The sequence below is a fragment of the Calonectris borealis genome, chromosome 3, assembly GCF_964195595.1.
Source record: "Calonectris borealis chromosome 3, bCalBor7.hap1.2, whole genome shotgun sequence".
Taxonomy (NCBI): domain Eukaryota; kingdom Metazoa; phylum Chordata; class Aves; order Procellariiformes; family Procellariidae; genus Calonectris; species Calonectris borealis.
The window spans coordinates 28,860,821-28,879,730 of record NC_134314.1 but is presented as its reverse complement, the minus strand read 5'-3'; the positions used below and the strand labels follow the sequence as shown (position 1 = coordinate 28,879,730).

At 36.5% G+C, this 18,910-nt stretch overlaps 1 protein-coding gene across 1 annotated transcript in view; it reads right to left on the bottom strand.

The window, feature by feature from the left end:
* PRIM2 (DNA primase subunit 2) overlaps positions 1 to 18,910 on the bottom strand; it is a 134,697-nt gene that overhangs the window by 10,788 nt on the left and 104,999 nt on the right. The window contains exons 11-12 of the mRNA XM_075145262.1: positions 12,710 to 12,836; positions 11,772 to 11,854 (exon numbers count right to left, since the gene is read on the bottom strand). Coding sequence (XP_075001363.1) covers positions 11,772 to 11,854; positions 12,710 to 12,836 — 210 coding nt within the window. The remainder of the gene's footprint in view (positions 1 to 11,771; positions 11,855 to 12,709; positions 12,837 to 18,910) is intronic.

The window sequence follows — 18,910 nt, the reverse complement described above, 5'->3', positions numbered from 1 at the left end:
AGAAGAGCTGTTAGAGGAACTTCTACCAGCATTCTCCAGTGAAGTTTGGTAACTAGGTCTTCGCGGCACTTCTTTTCCCCAACATTGATAGAGTGCTTTATAGAACAGAATACCCACCAGAATAGGCCAGAGACTTTCACCCAGTTTGTTAATTTATTAATGTACATGATTGCGCTGGTAGTCATCATCTTACTCCTGCTCCTTTACCCTCTCCACCACATCACCTCCCCAACTTCAACCGGTTGGCCAATTTCAGCCAAATTTGACAGGTAGGGATGACAAAGCTACACAATTCCTACATGTTGATTACATGTTGTGGTTGGGTAGAAAAGCCGGACCAACATTTGTGGCTCATTCAGGGCAAAGCAGTTATAACTCAGCTCCTACCCATTCTGAGAGGCAGCCAGAAGGCAGCCAAACTAGCACATATGTAACTTTGAACTGGCCACATCACGGGGGACCGGATTCACCTTCTGCATATATGATGGGGTTGAGAATAAGGGCCACATTAAACATATTCAAAGAAAAGCAGGTTTAGTAGATTAACTGGCTTTAATAGGGAACAAGTTGCTAATAGAAGAGACAAAAAGAGTTAAAAATTGCAATAGAATGAAGTCCATCTAGAAAGGAGTCCTCTGTGTGAGAGAAACTAACAATCCTCTATTTAAACAAAACAGAATTATAATTTGTAATAAATATTATCTTTCCTACTACATTTGTGGACATAATGAAAGCAAGCTTGCAGCTGTTTTTCACTAGTGTTACCCAGAAATAGATCTCCCCTCAAAACTACCTTAATTTACAGCAGCAATCTTTTGCCTCTACATATATTAAGACATTTACACTAAATTGCTTTATTTGCAAGTAAAGGTACATACTCAGGGATTCTTTGTTATTTCTTATGTGCCTTTTCTTTCACTGCCATCTGCAACTTGCTTTTCTGATGTTGCTTTACTGACTACTAATGAGGTTAAGATGATGTTTGGCAGCTGTATGCAGCCACCTGCTTTACAGATCCTCAGCTTTCAAAGCTAAGACATTGCATAGAAGGATAGTTTGGGCTCTGTAATTATCCATTGTTATTTTCACCTACTCAAAGTTAGTTTGTTTTATTTGAAAATTGCAGAATTAACTTATATTTTAAAAATTAGAATCTTTCTATTATAGATTCAGTTAAGTATGACTCATTTCTAACTTTCTTTTTATTTCAAAGGAGACTGAAGATATGATTGGCTGCAACTGCTGGAGTGTATCTGAACACATTCCAGTTTTCTTCTGTTTCAAGTCAGTTTGTGACCACCTCAGCATTTAATCCCCAGGACTCCCCAATGCCCTTTGCTTCCTGGTCAGTACAGGCATCTCTCCTTTTTGTTGCTTTTGGATATTCCCTTTATATTTTAAACTGATTTTGAAGGTTTCATGTTTATAATGTATATATGTATAGTACATTTTTCTCAGATTTAAGCTCTGTTTTCCCACAGAGACTCACTTACAGGGTAGAAAATCATTGTTACAGCTTTGCCAGAGCTCCTGTTCCTTTTATACTCTTTGACTTGTCTTTTGTAGTGAAGAGTACTTGATTGCACAGTGTTCAGCATTGCACATGGCAATATTTAGGGTACCATAACAGATCTATTTCTCCCCTGCAATTTGCATCACAACTGTCAAACAACAAAACGTAATTGTTTCTAGCATGCTTTATAGAAATACAAAAGAGGCAGTCATGATCCAGAAGAAGGTATTTTATTAATGTGTCTTAAAAATACCTGTATTTTTTCTTCCATTTTTAATGTATAGGTTTTCTAGCCTGAAGTTCTTATTTTTTGTCTGTCAGTAAGGAACTCTATAAATACTTAACAAAAGAGTAAGTGAATGTCTGAATGAAAAGAATATGTCAATATGAGCCCATATTTGCTGCAGCAACCCCTGGGCAGCTTATTAAATGAAGATAGACGTTAATTTAAACTGAGTTAATAATTTTAAAAGGAAACACCTCTAATGCTAGTTGGTTTTGTTTGCTTGGTTGTGGGCTATTTTTCTGAGTTTTAAACAGTCATCTGCTGAAAGTCAATGGTGTGAACATCAAACGTAAGAAGAGTTAATGCACCTGAGTATTCCGTTTCTCTGATTTCACATGGTTTTAAAATAATGCTATGAAAATGTACATTTTATGATTAGAAATCTTTTGCTATTTTTCAGCAACACATTTTCATTTAACTGACAAATCCTGCATGAGTTTACAGCCACCTATTTTAAAAGACAGTCATGCCTGGTTTTAGATAGATAATCCACATTCCTCTGTTGCAATGCAGAGTCAAAGCCTGGACTGTTACCAAGTATGAAAGCAAGCATCTGAAATACTTCAAAATAAAAAAAAGAAAAGTTACAAAATAAAAAACATTGAAGTATTTGCTTCATGTACATTTTAAGTTTGCAATATAACAGTTTCAAGAACAACGAGCTGAAACGTTTTTATTTCATATGTTTGTTCTTTGTTTTCCTGTTTTCTCATCCTGAACTGTGTGTTTATCCCTTCAACTTTTTTTGTGTGCTTCTTTTTTCCTTCTTTCTCTTCTAAATAAAAATTTCATGGGTAGTTTAATACACCATAAATTGAAGCTGCTGAAGTGTGAAGACACAGCCGCTAATTCTGTCCACCCATTCCTGCCATCTGAAAATGAACTGATTCCTTCTCACCTTCCCCAGGTAAGCCTATAGTTGGATAATTTTTTTGAACTATTTTACCATGTATAAGGCCAGCATAAGGAAAGGAATGGAAACTCAACAGGCAGGGACAGAGTAGAACTGCCTTCCACACTAGCAGGGCCCATTTAGGCTAATCAACTGCTCATGGAACTAAAGTCTAAGATTTGACTAATGAATTTAAATACTTCTAAATTGGACACACTGAAATGAATGCCATTCATCTCTTTAACAACAGTAAAAAATATGCATTTTAACCCTACTTTTCATATTATTTGTTCTAAAAGGCACATTTGACTGAGCACTGGCACAGGTTGCCCAGAGAGGTTGTGGAGTCTCCATCCTTGGAGACAGTCAAAACCCATCTGGACACGGTCCTGGGCACCCAGCTCTAGATGACCCTTCTTGAGCAGGGGGGTTAGACAAGATAACCTCCAGAGGCACCTTTCAACCTCAACCATACTGTGATTCAATAATAAACAGTATCAATAGCACCTGACCGTACGTTTTTATTACGTCCTTTTGGTGATTAGAATATCAAATCCAAACTTTAAGAAATATATTTTCTAGTTCAACCATCTACCTTAGGTACTTTCAACTGTGTTCTATGTATAATAAAATCTGTGCACATACTCTAAAAGTCTTGGTATTCTTATGGTTTTTTATTATCAAACAGGTTAGCTGTGCTTCTCACCATGTTTCTGCATCTGTCTTGCATTCTCTCAAGTTTTCTTTTCCTATGCTGTTTTTTTGTTTTACTGTCACAAGCCCATTCATCAGTCACTAGTCAACATTTATACTTCTCTTCTTACCAGTACTCAAATCAGATTTCTAAACAGTCCACTCTTATTTAATCACATACAGCCTTTTTAACATTATAATCTCACCTAATAGTAGCCAGATAAAACTTCTTATTTCTAATACTTGTTTCCACTTACCCACAATAAACTGAAGATTGGGAAAATTTAGTAGTCTGAAATACTATAACTCAAATTTTTAAAATTATTAGTTTTAAGCTGTGTCATGTTAAGATGTCATGTCATCTTAAGATGTTAAGCCACGTCATGTTAATACTCTACAGTATTCTACTCACTGATGGTGTCAGTAATAGTAACACCACAGCACCAATAAACACATACTAAAAGAGTCACTAGGGTTGATCAAGAGACATTATATCAGAGTGATCAGAATAGGTGAGAATTTTAGTATCAGAAAAGAAGGCTTAGTATTGGCTGGTTAAATTTGTAATTGTATTGATTCAGCTTATATGCAAAAGTAGTCCTAGTGAAATCAATAAGCATGTTCATGCTTGAAAAATAAACCAAATACAGACAATTAAACAAGGCACACATTTTAGCCAACAAACCATGGAAGTGTAGTGTCAAAATATAGGGTCTACAGAGTAAGTCAGAGAAAGTATAGTCTCAGATAAAACAGGGAAGACATACTCCTAACACTCCTAACTATTATTGTCAAAATAACAGAAAGGCTGAATGCTGTTTCCTATCGATAAATGTTCCCCATCTATAGAAAATACATGGAAACTTTCAGCACGCAAATCTACACCAGAGTGCCACAAAGACTTATTATTCCTTGAATAATCTTATTTTTGAGACTTTTCCACTGTCCACTTTGAAAGATTTAATAATTTTAAAGCATTTACAGTTTTTGATGTAGTAAAGACAGTAACTATCTGAGAGATTCTGGACAGTGAACAAGGGGTCTTAGCCACCAGTTGAGAAATCTGAATGATGTACAATTTCTGGATTCAAGGTCTAATGCTTCTAAAAAATTTTTGGCAGCAAATGTGCAAGGGTAGCCTGTTTTACAATTTGAGTTTTAACTAGTTAATTTGTGGTGGGATTCTTTCCCCAGTAAAAACTCACAAAATCTGCGTGCTAAGTAAAAATGTGAATTTGATGAAAAGAGGTAAATTAATAAATATGAAGTGCCATATGATATCTTCATCAATTTAATATTTATTATAGCCACAATTCAAAAGACAAGACTTAAAATTGGAATTGCAGAAAGAAATTTTAAGGACTTTGGATGTACGAAATTTCACTGTAAGAACAAAATGGGTATCACATAAGGTTTGTCTATATCATGAATATCAATTGTTCTTGTATTTTTGTTTCTGTTTTATATATTTCCACAATAAATACTGACTTAATAAAAGATCTCTTATTTCATCACCTAATAAAAGATCTCTTACTTAAACAGTACTTGCTGTTATTTAATCAGAACTTACAAAAGCACTACCATGAAGATGACTGATGTTAGGGCAAAATTCTTTAGCTGCAAGGGAAAATATTTTTATAGCCAGCAATGATCTAAAACTTTTCTAATATTAGATCATCAGAAGGGAGAGTGTGGTTGTGGGTTTTTTTCCACTATAGTGGTTTTTGAGGGATTTTTTGCCCATTTGGGAGTTTTTTGCTTGGTGTTTTGTTTTTGTTTTTTTTTTCATTCATGGAAACATATAGCCATATCAGAGGCCTAGGCACAGATTGGCTTATTTATTTCCATCTCTGTGAAGACTCTCCAATCCCCCAAAACACTAAATTTGTTAGAGAACATTGGCCAAAGCTCAATGGCTCAATCAAAACCTTTAATTCAATCCCGTTATGGAAATTTTTTTTTTAATTTCTTTAAATTAAGAGAACAATTGTACTAGAAAGAACATTCTTTCTTCTGAGGTTATCTACTGCTCATTTACATAAGCATTTTTCCCTAAAGAAAAAACAGTAATTGGAGCAAAAGCAAAAAGGATGAGTTTAGACCCTCTATTTCTCTTGATTGTAGAACCAGAAATTTTTGCTACCTTTTGCTTTTGTTATTGTGATAGAAGTGATTTGGGAAAAAGGTAATTTCTCCGAGAAAGCTTTCAGAAACAAATAATAGATATTTTGAAATAACTCTAATTCAAAGCCTATCATATCTATTTTTCTATTTGAGATATGAAGGCAACACATTACAGTGCATTTAGTACAGCACCACAACAGATGTATTTATCTTAACATATGCTTTAATCTTTATATTCTTCAAATTGATTAGCTATTGTCAAACCTGGTTTCATAAAGATTTTACCCTGATTAGCAGTACACTAAAGACAGAAGTGAAATGTGATCCGAAATATATTAAAAATTCAAATGCTACACAATCACACATTCACACATTAGATGCTAAGCTAACCATATTACTTCTCCAAGAAGCATTTTTAAAACAAACAAAGCAAGCTACTATCACAAATAAAGAAATAGCCTAACCTAAGGAAAATGTGAAACAAATACAAGTTAAATAATTCAGTTCTTGAAATAAACATCAGGATTAATTCTTTCTGCTTCAGGCTAGATAATAAATAAGCAAGACCTGGAAGTCATCTGCTATATTACCTCGGGAAGATGACTTCAGCAGATACAATCTCAGGCAAGATACAACCTCAGAAAATCTGGACTGGGATAGTAGGCTGGATCTAGATACTTCACAGCAAGCAGATTCGCATATTCAATTGTTTTGATCACTTTTTTCATTACTGACTGTACTACAAAATGACTGCAATGAAAGCAGTCCAATGCTCAGACTGATTACTGAAGTCATGTGAGATCTGGCAGTATTTGCTCTGCACCATCATCCCAAGGTCCAGCTTTCCTTTTTCATGCCTATCCCATGCACAGAGAGGCCTTTGGAAAAGCACTGTGTGGATGCGGTTTGTTTCCACCACAGACCAGCCAAATGCTTTGTCTGTATGAAAAAAAATCAGGAACTTCCTGCTCTTATCAACCTAAAAGGAAAAGGTGTACTCCTTATCTCAAGAGTATGAAGGACAGCCCTAGAAACAGAAGACTCAGAACAGCACTGGAAAACCAACCATCTTGGGTAAATCCGCAACCGTATGGGCTGGACAGCAGCCCACATTCTGGCTCATGTAATAGCCATGAGGAACAAGCTTAATAAACAAGAAAGGGGCTTGGTCATGGGCTTGAACTGGGGTCGCCCCCAGTTGGGGACCAATTCATGACTATGCAGCTAAATCCAAAATAAACATTTGGAAAACTATGCATCATTCACATAAAAATGGACAGGTCTGATAAAGGAAAAATTTTAAGCAGAGAAGGCCAGTACTTGAGAAACTAAAGAAAAACTCCATGTTCTTCAAATCCAAGAAATATCCCAAAATAAGCAAGATAAAAACAGTGAAAAAGGTTGAAAATAACATTAACAGATGTATTCTGACAGTGTCAGATTGAAGTATACACTCTTGCTGTTGAAAAAAAAACAAATCCTTGACCAGAGAAGAATGCAGTTTACCACAGAGAACCAACTACCATCTACACTGGAAAACAGAAAGCCTCAAGGACAACTGAAGCGCTTGATCAAAGTCTTAACAATAAATTGCAGGAACAGGCAAAGGCCTCAGCTTCTGAATGGACAGACAGGGAAAGCCCTGGAACCAGAACTGAAATGAAAGCGGAGCACAGTGATTTGGAAAGAAACCATAGAAACAGAGGGCATAAACACCAAACACAGCAAGGGGAATGCATCCATACCAATCTTGGGCTGCTGCTTGCAATTTTTTCCTGAAACAACCAAACTCACCTGAAGCAATTACCAATCAACTTGAAATCAACTAAGACAGTGGCCTGGATTTCATGATTCAAGGACTTGTTGAGATAACCTGTGAAATTTATGGAAGAAGTAGAGAAAATAATGACTTATGTGGTTGCTGATGTACTGCAAATCCAAATCTTCTGACGGTCTAAAGCACTGTGAACTTACTTCATGGAAGATAAACCACCACCACTCAGGAGTCTGTATTCCCTTAATGAACACAATATATTCAGGAATAAGCCATGTTTTTTGTGCTGATAGACAGCACAAAGATCATTGAAGTGAAACACATAAAACATCAAAAGAGCATTGTCCTATGACAATCCTCGGGACTCTCATCAGTAAAAAAAAAAAGTCCTTAAGATTAGTTTGTCAGCAGGACCTTGATGAATATTAAAAAATGTTGTGAACAAATGGAAAGGAAACACCCTCAAACAGTAACAGTTCTGATCCAGATCACTGCATATGAACTGGACATAAGGGTTCAACAGACAGCTATGAAAAATAAAGAGTTCCCCAAACACGAAATGCAAGCCTCCAGGCACTGCTGATAAAGACATGTGCTAAGTCTCTGTAAAACTCAGACATGAATATCTGTACTCACACTTGCACAAATTAAGGTTAAGACACCAGTTCTGTTTCATTTGGGTACAAAGTAGCCACCAATGTAAAATCCTTTGTGCATGGCCTGAGCTACCATGGCTTCTCCAGCCCCTCTGGCCAGGACAGCGTCAACATCCTGATTGATGCTTCTGGAAGGCCTGATGAGTTTCCAGTCAAACTTCTGTTTCAGAATGAGAATTTAATCTCATTAGGGAACAGAAATTGTTGACCTTTCAACCCCTTAAAGTGAATTTCTTAGCTTAGGAGAGAAACATTTATTACCGCTCATCTGAAGAAAGAAGTATGATGTACTCCTCTCACAAATACCGTTTGCCCAGCTGAGTGCCCTGGAGTATCTAGTTCAACAAAAACTATGGGACTGTACAGAAGTTTCAACAAGAACAAAACACTTGGTGAGCACATGAACAGAATTGCAGGTGTGAGCTCTGAAGATCTCATGACCTTGAGCACAGATATGCTCCTTGAGACCTACCATGAAGATGTCTTTTAAAAATCTCATTTGTTTCCATGATAATGGCCACGTAACAGATTCGCACATTATCAGATAAACATAGGAAAAATTTTAGGGCAGAAACCATCCACCCAAGAGGCCTCCAGGGTATAGATGTTGGCACATTCTCGAAAAGAAGCATGCCTAATGCTTATAGCATATAAGTAATCTGTAGCCCTGAAAACATTTAGTTTAGGTGAAAAATATATTACTAAATAAAACAAAGATTAATCTCCTAAAATTTAGACACCACTATAAGCAAAAACCTACAGTTCATTTTAAGGATTAATATTATCTCAAAATAGATAGGATTGGTGAATTAAAAAAAAAAAAAGGATTCTACTGTTGTGTTGCAACTACTATCAGCTGAACATCATATTCCTAGAAAGGCAAAAAAGGAAGCAAGCACCCATTAGTTCAAAAAATAATGAACAGCTAAGCCTGACCGTAGGTTTTGCAGATCGACTATCCAGATGAAGAAAAATGGGGGCTTGGGAGCCCAGAAAGATGAGGTGAAGATCCGGGGAAGTTGAGGATGATCTGGAGATCACAGATGCATGGAGATGAATGCTGGGGAATGCCCTGGGACCACAGCCTGCAATGCCTGAGACTGTTAACTGCAAGCAGCTGCAAAGCAGGTATTGACATGACTCTGTCCTGTCCTCCCAGGCCAGCAGTGATTCCCTTGCTGGGAAGGAAAGTTGAGACCTCAGTAAACACACCACCAGAATGAGGAGCAAGCGACGGACTGTGTGAGACGATCAAACAGCGGTATAGTTCTAATCTCCTTGATTCTTAAAAAAACAAACACCCCACACACTCTCCCCCAAAAACAAACCAGTATCCAGATCCACTACAGGCTGTCATTTATTGTCTCACCTGTGACACCATGACACCCTTTTGTTGATGATTCAACTACTTTGTACACTGTCTTTCATTAAGTGGATGTGAGACTTCCACTCATTGCAGACAGCTCAGAGTCCTGGAAAACTGATGTGAAATGCCTGCTCCTTTTGAGTTTGCTGTCCTGTGCCTGTGGCCACTTGCGTGTCCCCTCAGTCCAGAACAACAGATTTATCTCTGCCGTAAACCAGGCAGAGAGAAATGAAAAAGTATTTAGGTACATACCTTGATCTGGTTTTGACAACACAGAAGGGAATTTTTCACTTTGTGACAACCTGCTTGTCTAGAGCATATAGAGCAAGAGAAGACACTAAACGAAGTCATATTTGAAGACAGCAAAACAATTTTGGAACAAAGCAAGGAGCAAGTGTAAGAGGCCCTGAACCCCTGGAAAGACATACCATTTATTAAAATACATAGCTGAAAGGCCAAGCTCTGAATCATTCATTAAAAATAGGAATCTGTCAGGTTGTAAAGAAGCTCTCATTTGATCTGGAGTTAACAGGAGGTCTAACAGACTCAAAGGGTACAGTTTGAGTGAATGTCAATCTTGAGGCCCAGATATTGGAAAAGCAACTGTATCAGAGGTTTCAAAAGACTGACAAACCATCCAACCCTGATAACCATTCACTGAGCTAAAAGAAAAACATTTCTGATACTCAGCAACTATCATCAGCACCAGAGAAAACTCTAAAAAGACATGGTCTGGACTGAAGGATCCTGAACTGTAATTAGTCATGCAAATGTTATTGGACCATGCAAATGTAGCAACGAGGAGTGGTAGCAATAAAATCTATTCGAGATCTTGGAGACAGATGTGAACCAATCCTCCTCCTCCTACTACTGAGTATCTCAAAGACTGTCTGCTGTAAAAGATCAATTTCTGAAAACCCAGCCACAGCCAACCTCTTTTTAATTTTTTTAATTATTATTAGTTTTCAGGTGGAGGGTGTTTTGTTTTGGTTTAACACTAGGAGTGGCCACTGCAGAGCCCTGTACCCCAACTGCACTTAAACTGACACCACAAAATCGTGGACAGCACGGCGTTCATTTCCAGGCAAAGCAGACACTGATGGAGACAGTTTTTCTTAGTCACTTTTTTAAGACTCCTAGTGAATCCCAATTCTACTTTACAAGGGAAAAAGAAAAAAAACACACACAAAAAACCTAAAACCCAATTTACATCAAGTAAGGAACTATGTTAAGTATAAAGATACTGCCCCACTGTACAAATTTACTGAAGAAATAACCTCTACTAAATCCTGCCCACACATAGCAAGGCAGCTAAAACAATAAATCCTCACCAATCTTTCCAATGATTAGCAGGATAAAAATCTCAGAGCAGCATCAATTTTTGATGCATATAAAAAGGAAAAAAGCCAAAGGAAAGTATTCTGGTCAGATATATGGAAGACAGTCAAATGCTTATTTATATGAACCAGGAGAAAAGAAGAAAAAACAAAAGGAAAAAACATTCCTAGGAAAAAGTCTGCGTATTTCAAGAATTTCTCAAGAATGACTATGAGTGAACGATAAACGCTTTAAAACTATTCTCTTTTAATTTGTGTCTTCATTATTCCTTCCAAAGTAGACTACTTTAAGTGGAACTTTCACATTCTTTCCTATCTAGTTCAACACACTGTTGATGCCTGACAAGCAATGGTGACACTCCACACGAACTAAAGATGAAAACTTAAAGCAGGTTTTTCCTATGGATCTGAAGCAAGTTTCAGGCAGTTAATATACACAACTTCTTGCTGAACTGTCTCAGCTTAAGTCTAACCCGTACGCCTTCCTCCAATGAAGATGATGGCATCCTTTTATAGCCTTAACCTCTTGCTAGAGCAAGCAATGGGAGTCACAGTCCTTCAGTATACATGTATTTCTGCATTGTCCTTGCTATATAAGATAGGTTTTCAATTTAATGTTACCTTTTAAAAAGCTGCTAAAAATCTCTGCTTAATTTCACTAGGCATTTCATGTTCTTTTGTTGTTTAGAGGAAATTAGCGCAATGGATGATTAAGAATGTATGTTTTTAGAAGGTTATTTTAGAAGGTTATTACAGAAAACAATTACTTATGTCTACTGACTACACAGTAGAGTCTTCCACAAGTCACTGCAAGAATAAAAATAAATTCTCTAAAATATTCCCAGATTCATTTAAACTTTTTTATCACAGTGCAGTAAAACAAAGTAAAACAAAATTCTGCATTGTATCCACTATAGTAATAAACCAACTCATAATATTAAACAATAAAAGGTGATGACAATAATCAAGCACTGGAGCCAGAAAGCCAACATTCTGGTTTAAACCTTTTATAAGAAGAGATATTTCACAATACATACTGACAAATTGCATACAGAATTCCTACACAAATAGAAAGTAAAATTGAAAAGCAGTGCCTTATTAATGAAAGAGCCCAACAAAATATGCCTCACCTGAGTTATTCCACTAGGAGGGATCTTGTACGACTGCAGCTTCTGCTTCAATAGCTCAGGATCACTGTGGCGGAATGGGCACCCTGACAGTAAAAAACAAGCAAGCTCACAAACAAGGCTGTTTACCCAGGAGTTAGTGCAGCAGAGACTCAAGAGACCAGCTAAGCTGTTCCTAATTGTATAACAGCTTATTAATAAGTAAGTTAATTGCCCATATGTACAATTGCTTACTTTTTTCTTGTTTGTTTTTGGTATTTTTTAAATAATTACTCCACTGCATGGTTATCAGGGCACCACAGACTCACGAGTTACATAAAATACCCCAATATAAACAGGCCACAATTCTCATTCACTGACAGGAAAAGAGTTTTAGTTCGTTCCTTAATAACAATGATAGTGCTGGCACATTTAATAGCTGTGAAAAAAACAGGAAAAGACAAGTAATGAGAGGCAACTGGTCTTTAAAGCATAGTCCTTTGTAAAAATATTACTTTATAAATACCTTAGAAAGTTCCACCACCTTAAATAAGAGTGGATTTTTTCTGTCCCAGAATTAGTTTTGAGACACAACTGAATGAATGACAGTTCTAGAATAACAGCGGTGAAGTCAGTGCAGGTTTTCCATGTTTAGTCACATAGAGGTAGGAGATTTTAACGCACCCTAGCAAACTTCAGAATTTCTGTAAGATTGAATTTATATCTCAAAATACCTCTAATTGGTCACTTTTTAAAGCATCTGTACATTTAAAGTCTCCTTGCACTGCATGACACAATGTATATAAAACCAGAAGCTATCAAGTGCTATCTAAAGAGAACAGTGCAAGACCACTGTGGCCTTGAAATTAAATACATAATTTAAGAGACTACAGGAGGCAGTAACTTCTCTAGCCAAGGGTTTCTGCTGGTTTTAAACTTTTTTTTTTTTTAAAGGAACTTACCGTGATAATCACCTTGACTTGGTGGATTGGACATGATAATCTTCATGCAGCTGTATGGGGTATAATCAGTTCTCTTTCCTTCTTTCCCATAGCTGTGGCGAATGCTGTAAGCATATCCTTTGTCAAACTAAATAAAAACAAAAGAATAAATTCTTACATATTGTGTCAGTGATTCTATCTGCTCTGCAAACAGAAATATTGGACAACAAAATAAATCTTCCAAACATATTCAAACTGAGAAAAAAAAAATCGAGTTGCTTGCTGCTAGCTTTGATTTTTATATTACGTAGACTTGTATATGCACGTATACGTGTTTTACAGACATATCACAAGAGAAGTGTGTAACTGCATTGATTTAAGGTCTTTTCAGCTGATGTGGTAATCGCTTTAAAGATAAGACCATTTAAAGATCAAAACCCATGACGTTAGTAAATGGAGAAAACATACTAATTTAAAATCTTTCATAAATGTCCATAAATTGATTGCTTTATCAGGGCAAAAAATAGAAATATAGATTTCTTTACTCAGGTTCACATTCTTGTTTTCCCAAAGTATAATGCTTCACCTACACTTTGTTTCAGCACTGAAGTTCAATTCACTAGATTCTAAAATAGAGTATACTTCACATGTACAAAAGAAAGATTTTAGCAAATCTCTTTTGTCTACCAATAGACTACCCACTCCTCCAATAAAATGATATCTTCTAATATAGATGCAAACAAACATTTATCTGGCAGCTGAGTACAGCGCTAACAATATATCATTTTAGATAAGTCCTGTGGAGAACATTCAATGACATGAGTTCATGTTATTTTATATGTGGCAATAGGTGACATAAAATCTGTAGTAGAATCAGGTAATTTAACATTCGGATCTCGTTAAATTGCATTGGCTACTATAAGACATCAAGGAATGTTTGTTCAAATACCATGATTCTAGTTCTAAAAAAACCAAGTAGGATAAAATAATGAAGCATCGTATTTAGAAATACAGATCCTCAGTCTCTCTTCTCCTCAAAAAAGCTATGACAATACATAAAAGAACAACTGTGCTCTTGCTCAATTCAAAATTTTAGCATGAACCTTATGTAAAGTTCATATCTGAATTAAATATAAACAACTCCCACAAGAACTTATGTTTTCTTCTCAAAAACACCACTTTAAAATAATTTTTACTCTTATATCTAATATAAGACTATGCAATATACTGAGAAAAATCATTCAAGTATACAACTGGTAACTCTACTACTTCAAGGACACACTCATTTCTACAGATAAAAGTAGTTCCCTGTTTGGCCTGTGGACTTCCAAATAGTAATTCAGAATAGTCACATGCCTATGAACTACCTTGACCTGCTAAAACATGTCTAAAATAAAATAGAAAAGTAAGTATATTTTTCTTCATATAAAACACTTTGAAGTTTTTGAACAATATAAATAATTGAAAATCTATAACATAATATGCAAATACATAGTAAATGGGTATAAAAATATACACAACCTTTGAGAATAAAATCCTAAATTGCACCTGATTCTGGAAGGGTAAAAAAGAAACTCATCTATCGAGATGCGGGTCATAATCAAGTCAATGTATCAAGAAGAATAATATTCAGCACTCCTTCCAAATAAGGCTTAAGACATCCAAAGCTCTGAATAAACATTGGCTATTTAATCCTTATAGTGCATTTGACAAAGTGACTTTACTCTATTTTAAAAGATTAAAAAAAAAGGGAGGGGGGGGGGGGGGGGGAAGGAAAAGAGAGAGAGAAAACACATAGCATTGTGTTTTCCAGCACACCCATGGGCAGGATCCAGCGTGTAGGAATATTCCTATTTAGTCAACCCTTTTGCCCAGGAGAGAAAAGAACTGCTTGATTGAATAGTAAATGAACACTATTTTTGCTAGCAACAGAGTTCGGCTTACCAACTCTTCATTAGAAAGAAGAGTAAGACTATATAAGGATCTGCTATAGGCACATACTTAGGAAGGGCCAGGGGAACAGGTACCCTCCCCTTAGCAGGGTAAGCAGCAGCTGCTGGCCGAGTCCTGCTGCTGCGCCTGTGGGAGCTACAAATGGTGTATCTAATCCTGAAAATCAGCAGACATCAAATACAAAGATGTGCGTATTTTAATTCCCAACCTCTGAGTGAACCTGTTAAGCTGAAGATGGAGTCTGTGATCCTGTAGCCACCTGTTCTTCCATCCAGAAGCTCTGGAACCTTTCCTCCTTCTTTGCAAAACATGAATGAAAGCATATTTCATTTGCTTAACAAAGGATATTTGAGCAAGCAGTTAAATTAGATTAAATTAGTTTTCTGTAAGGGAAAAGCAAATCTTGAATGCTTCAGGATGTATTGCTTAGTTTGCCAGAAAATTAACACCCCTCTTTAGCAGTTCTGTATACTAAAATCTTGAGCTGTTCTTTTCACATCACTTGCCTTAATGCCCACAGAAATTACTTTTACTACCTAACTCATTATTTTATGCCAAGAAGCAGCTCGTCCAGTAAATAGAAACAACAGCTACATAATAACACAACATGGCCTTGCGACAGGTTGTATATTTTCTCATTGCTTTCTTGTAACCCTGTTGGATATCAGAGTTTTCGCAGAGACAGATGGCAGAGAAGAATAACACAGCTATGCGGTGCTAGTTAGCACGCGCAGTTACATGCTTCACTAGGAGCTTTCTCATCCTTGTGATTCAGCATTTCTTGTCATTGATTAACGAAACAGGATTTTAGCAGGGCCAATATCCAACAGGCTGTGTGGTCACCCCCAGTGGGAAGAAACCATGAATTGTGGCATTTCATTTCAGAAAACACATCCTGCAGAACAGCCCTCTCTGTACATTGGGGGATGGACTCAATGATCAGACTCGCTCTTTCCTAGTACTATTACTCTAGGATGTGCACAAAGAAAAATCCCCCTCAGGAGCAATCCGTTTTGCCAGCAAAAGCACCAAGGTATAATTAGACATGGTTGAAATATGCAGAAACAAGAAGGCAGAGGTAGGGAACTGACCCTTCCTAATTATTCTAACGCCCCAAATTGAAATGGTAGGATTTTCACAGTTCCTTGAACAAAATAAACAAATTATGTGCAGCACACATAATGAACGTAGGTGTTTGCAGGGTTATTTTAACTGCTTATAAATTGCTTGGTTTTAAAATATTTCAGAAAAACAATTTAAAAACCTGTAAAACTACTATTACAGTATACTCCAACTGCAATCTACTATAAGGTCATTATGGCAAAAAACTGTAAAAGGTGAAAACTCAAATTAAGTGATTTGAAAAATCACTTTTTTGGTGATGGCCCTATAAGAACTTTTGAGGGTTTTATTGAAGCCTGATACAAACTTGCTCAACAATAATGATGCTGCTGGAGTGTGTACATTTCCCTTGTACTCTGTGTGACACTTTCCATTGAGATGAAAGAAAAGAATACGAAGGCAAAAATGATTCTATTATCATAGAAAAACTGGGTATGCATATACATCCCACCATAGTCTGTGCTAAATATCAATGGAAACTTACTGCCAAAGTTACAATAAAACAGCAATGTTAAAGCAACATCATTATACTACTAAGTATCTACATGTACTAGATCACCTACTGCTGGTAATACCTGAGAGCAGGGATTCTCTGCAACTTCTTAACTGTCTGGCCCACATCTCAACTATCTCAGTTATTTTGCCTCTATTTAGCTCCCTGAGCTTTCCAAAATCTGCAAAGCATTTGTAATTTATGTGCTGGGTGAATGGGTCATGCCTTTGGTGAGGGAGAAAGGGATCAAGAAATATGTCTCGTTTAAGCAATGAACTGGTTCACGCTGAAGCCAAGAAGCTGAGGCAAAGGCAACGCTTTAACAACATCTCTATCAAAATTTATCACTTTGATGTTGGAATGTGCAAATCTTGGGATTAGCAGCAGTATGAATTTTTGTTTTAAAAGACTGCAAGTCAATTGTCTGAGATTTAACTTGGTCCCTGAATATATAAATTTTTTTGATGACTTCTCTTCCCTCCAGGCATGGCTGTAGGATGCACATGATGCCTGGTCTGAAGTGCACTGCTAATGACAAGTGGGTAGTTTTGAGTTTTTCTGCATCAGTATTTGTTGTAATGAACCGAGGTGTCCAGTGTATGGTACTGAATGTACTAATGATGATCCTGGGTATCCCGGAACAGGTGACACTGAGGCTTTCTTAGACTTCTTCTCCCTATAAGAAACTAAGTTGTTAGCTCTGATTAGCGGGACTAAACCAGTAGTCCAACGCCAGAATCAAGGAGGTTGTGGGACAGCTCACGGGGTATAGATGAGTGTACTGTAGCAAGGAACTTACATGTTGCTTTTATGTGGTATACTCACATGAGTAGCAGACTAATGCAGGTTAATTTGCCTTATAACTGTTAGTTAAGACACACATACTGTATTATACAGCCTTCACTAGAAGACATACAAGTTATAAACTAAGGTATAAGTAAGGTATAAATAAAAAGGTATTAAAAAAAAGATACAGAAGCTACAAATTTGCAAGTGGTATAGCGTAATACCAGATTACTATGTTTCAGATAGGAATTTAAGGAAATGTTATTTTCAATAAATTCTGATCTCATAAATGCACACAAGATCTTTGGATATGGAATGAGGATGTACATCAAGTGGATGTACATATACCGTCTGGCAGGTATATGCTCTCCTTTGAAGAAAAGCTTTCATCAAACAAAGCAGGGAAGGATGGGTCATGTATGCCTCACAATTATCAATTTGATACAATTGAATACACTTTCAAAAGAGAACAATAACAAACAACATTCTCAAGGCATTCCAGCCACTGCAGAGTAAGTGTCATGTCATCACTGAGAGCTACTTTCCTTATATCACTTGTCATATTTGCAGATTAGTATCTGGAAATAGAACTGGGTCCTCCATAAATTTTGTTATAAATTCTGATATTTAGCACGTGTATTAGGATGGAAAATAATTTGCTGACAGGTCTTCCAAGCCCTGCCTGCTCAGGTTCACACTTCCGCAAAACTTTCATGTTTCAGTTTAACTACTTTTATACACTCGTGTAAGTTTTTATGCATCTATTCCTTACAGATCTGGGAGATTTATTTATTTAAAATCTAACAACTAAGCAAAATGACTGCAGTAATTTTGTCTAGCTTCTTGGCTGACCACCAGATTAGTTCCAACTCTGCAAAATTCAAAGAACTAATGGTTTAACACCTTTTTTTAAACAGTCATTGGGTAATTTCTTGCCTAAAATTGTTGAGTCTGTATGGATAACAGCAACAAATTCATAAATTCATTGCACAAACTTGTGTATCTTCTGAAATAATTGATTCACTTTTTCATCCATTTCCTAGGCAGTCGCTCAAATCATTACTATTGACACTGCTTAGTTGGCATATCTTTTTCCAAGAAACTTTTTTTTTTTTTAACGCTCACTCTTAAAATAACCTCAACTTGAGGTTATCTTTTCCAAAGCACAGTTGTCATTTACGAGCACAAATAAATGCCGCTCCATCTGTCAATGACAAAAAGTTTCAATTTATCCTAAATTCTCAACCTGTAGCGCTATTTCTATGCTTTAAGGTACAGATCAGAGACATCGACTAAAATTGAGCTGGAAAATTTTAATAGGCTGTGCAGCAGTCATTACAGACTGATTCAAATCAAGTACAAAAAACCCCTTCCCCTCCTATTTCAGATTTTCCTAACCACATGAGGCAAGAACTGCTTCGCCCTGAAGATGGCTCCACCTACCGCATGGAAATCAGAAAAGTTTTGATCAAATTCCTTGTATACCCCAGACCACTCACGCAAAAATATGACAATGTAGGCTTTTATATACAGTGGTCTAAGCTTGCCTTAATATAACTTAGCTAAATATACAATTTAAGTACACTATTTCTCCACTCATTTTCATGGACCAAGACTTTGAAGCAGGAAAAGTATAAAATAAACCACAGCAGGCTGTCTTCTGCCTTAAGACACTGAATCAAATTATCAGCACAACACATCTTAAAGCCATCTCCTATAACAACATGTTTTTTCTTAGGCACACGCTTGGTCATCTATGAAAGATTTTATTAGCTACTTCAAGACATTGCAATATTTCTTTCTGTATCTAAGTTACCAATACTTTTTTTTTAATTCTGTTGATGTTTCATGTACATTATATTGAAAAA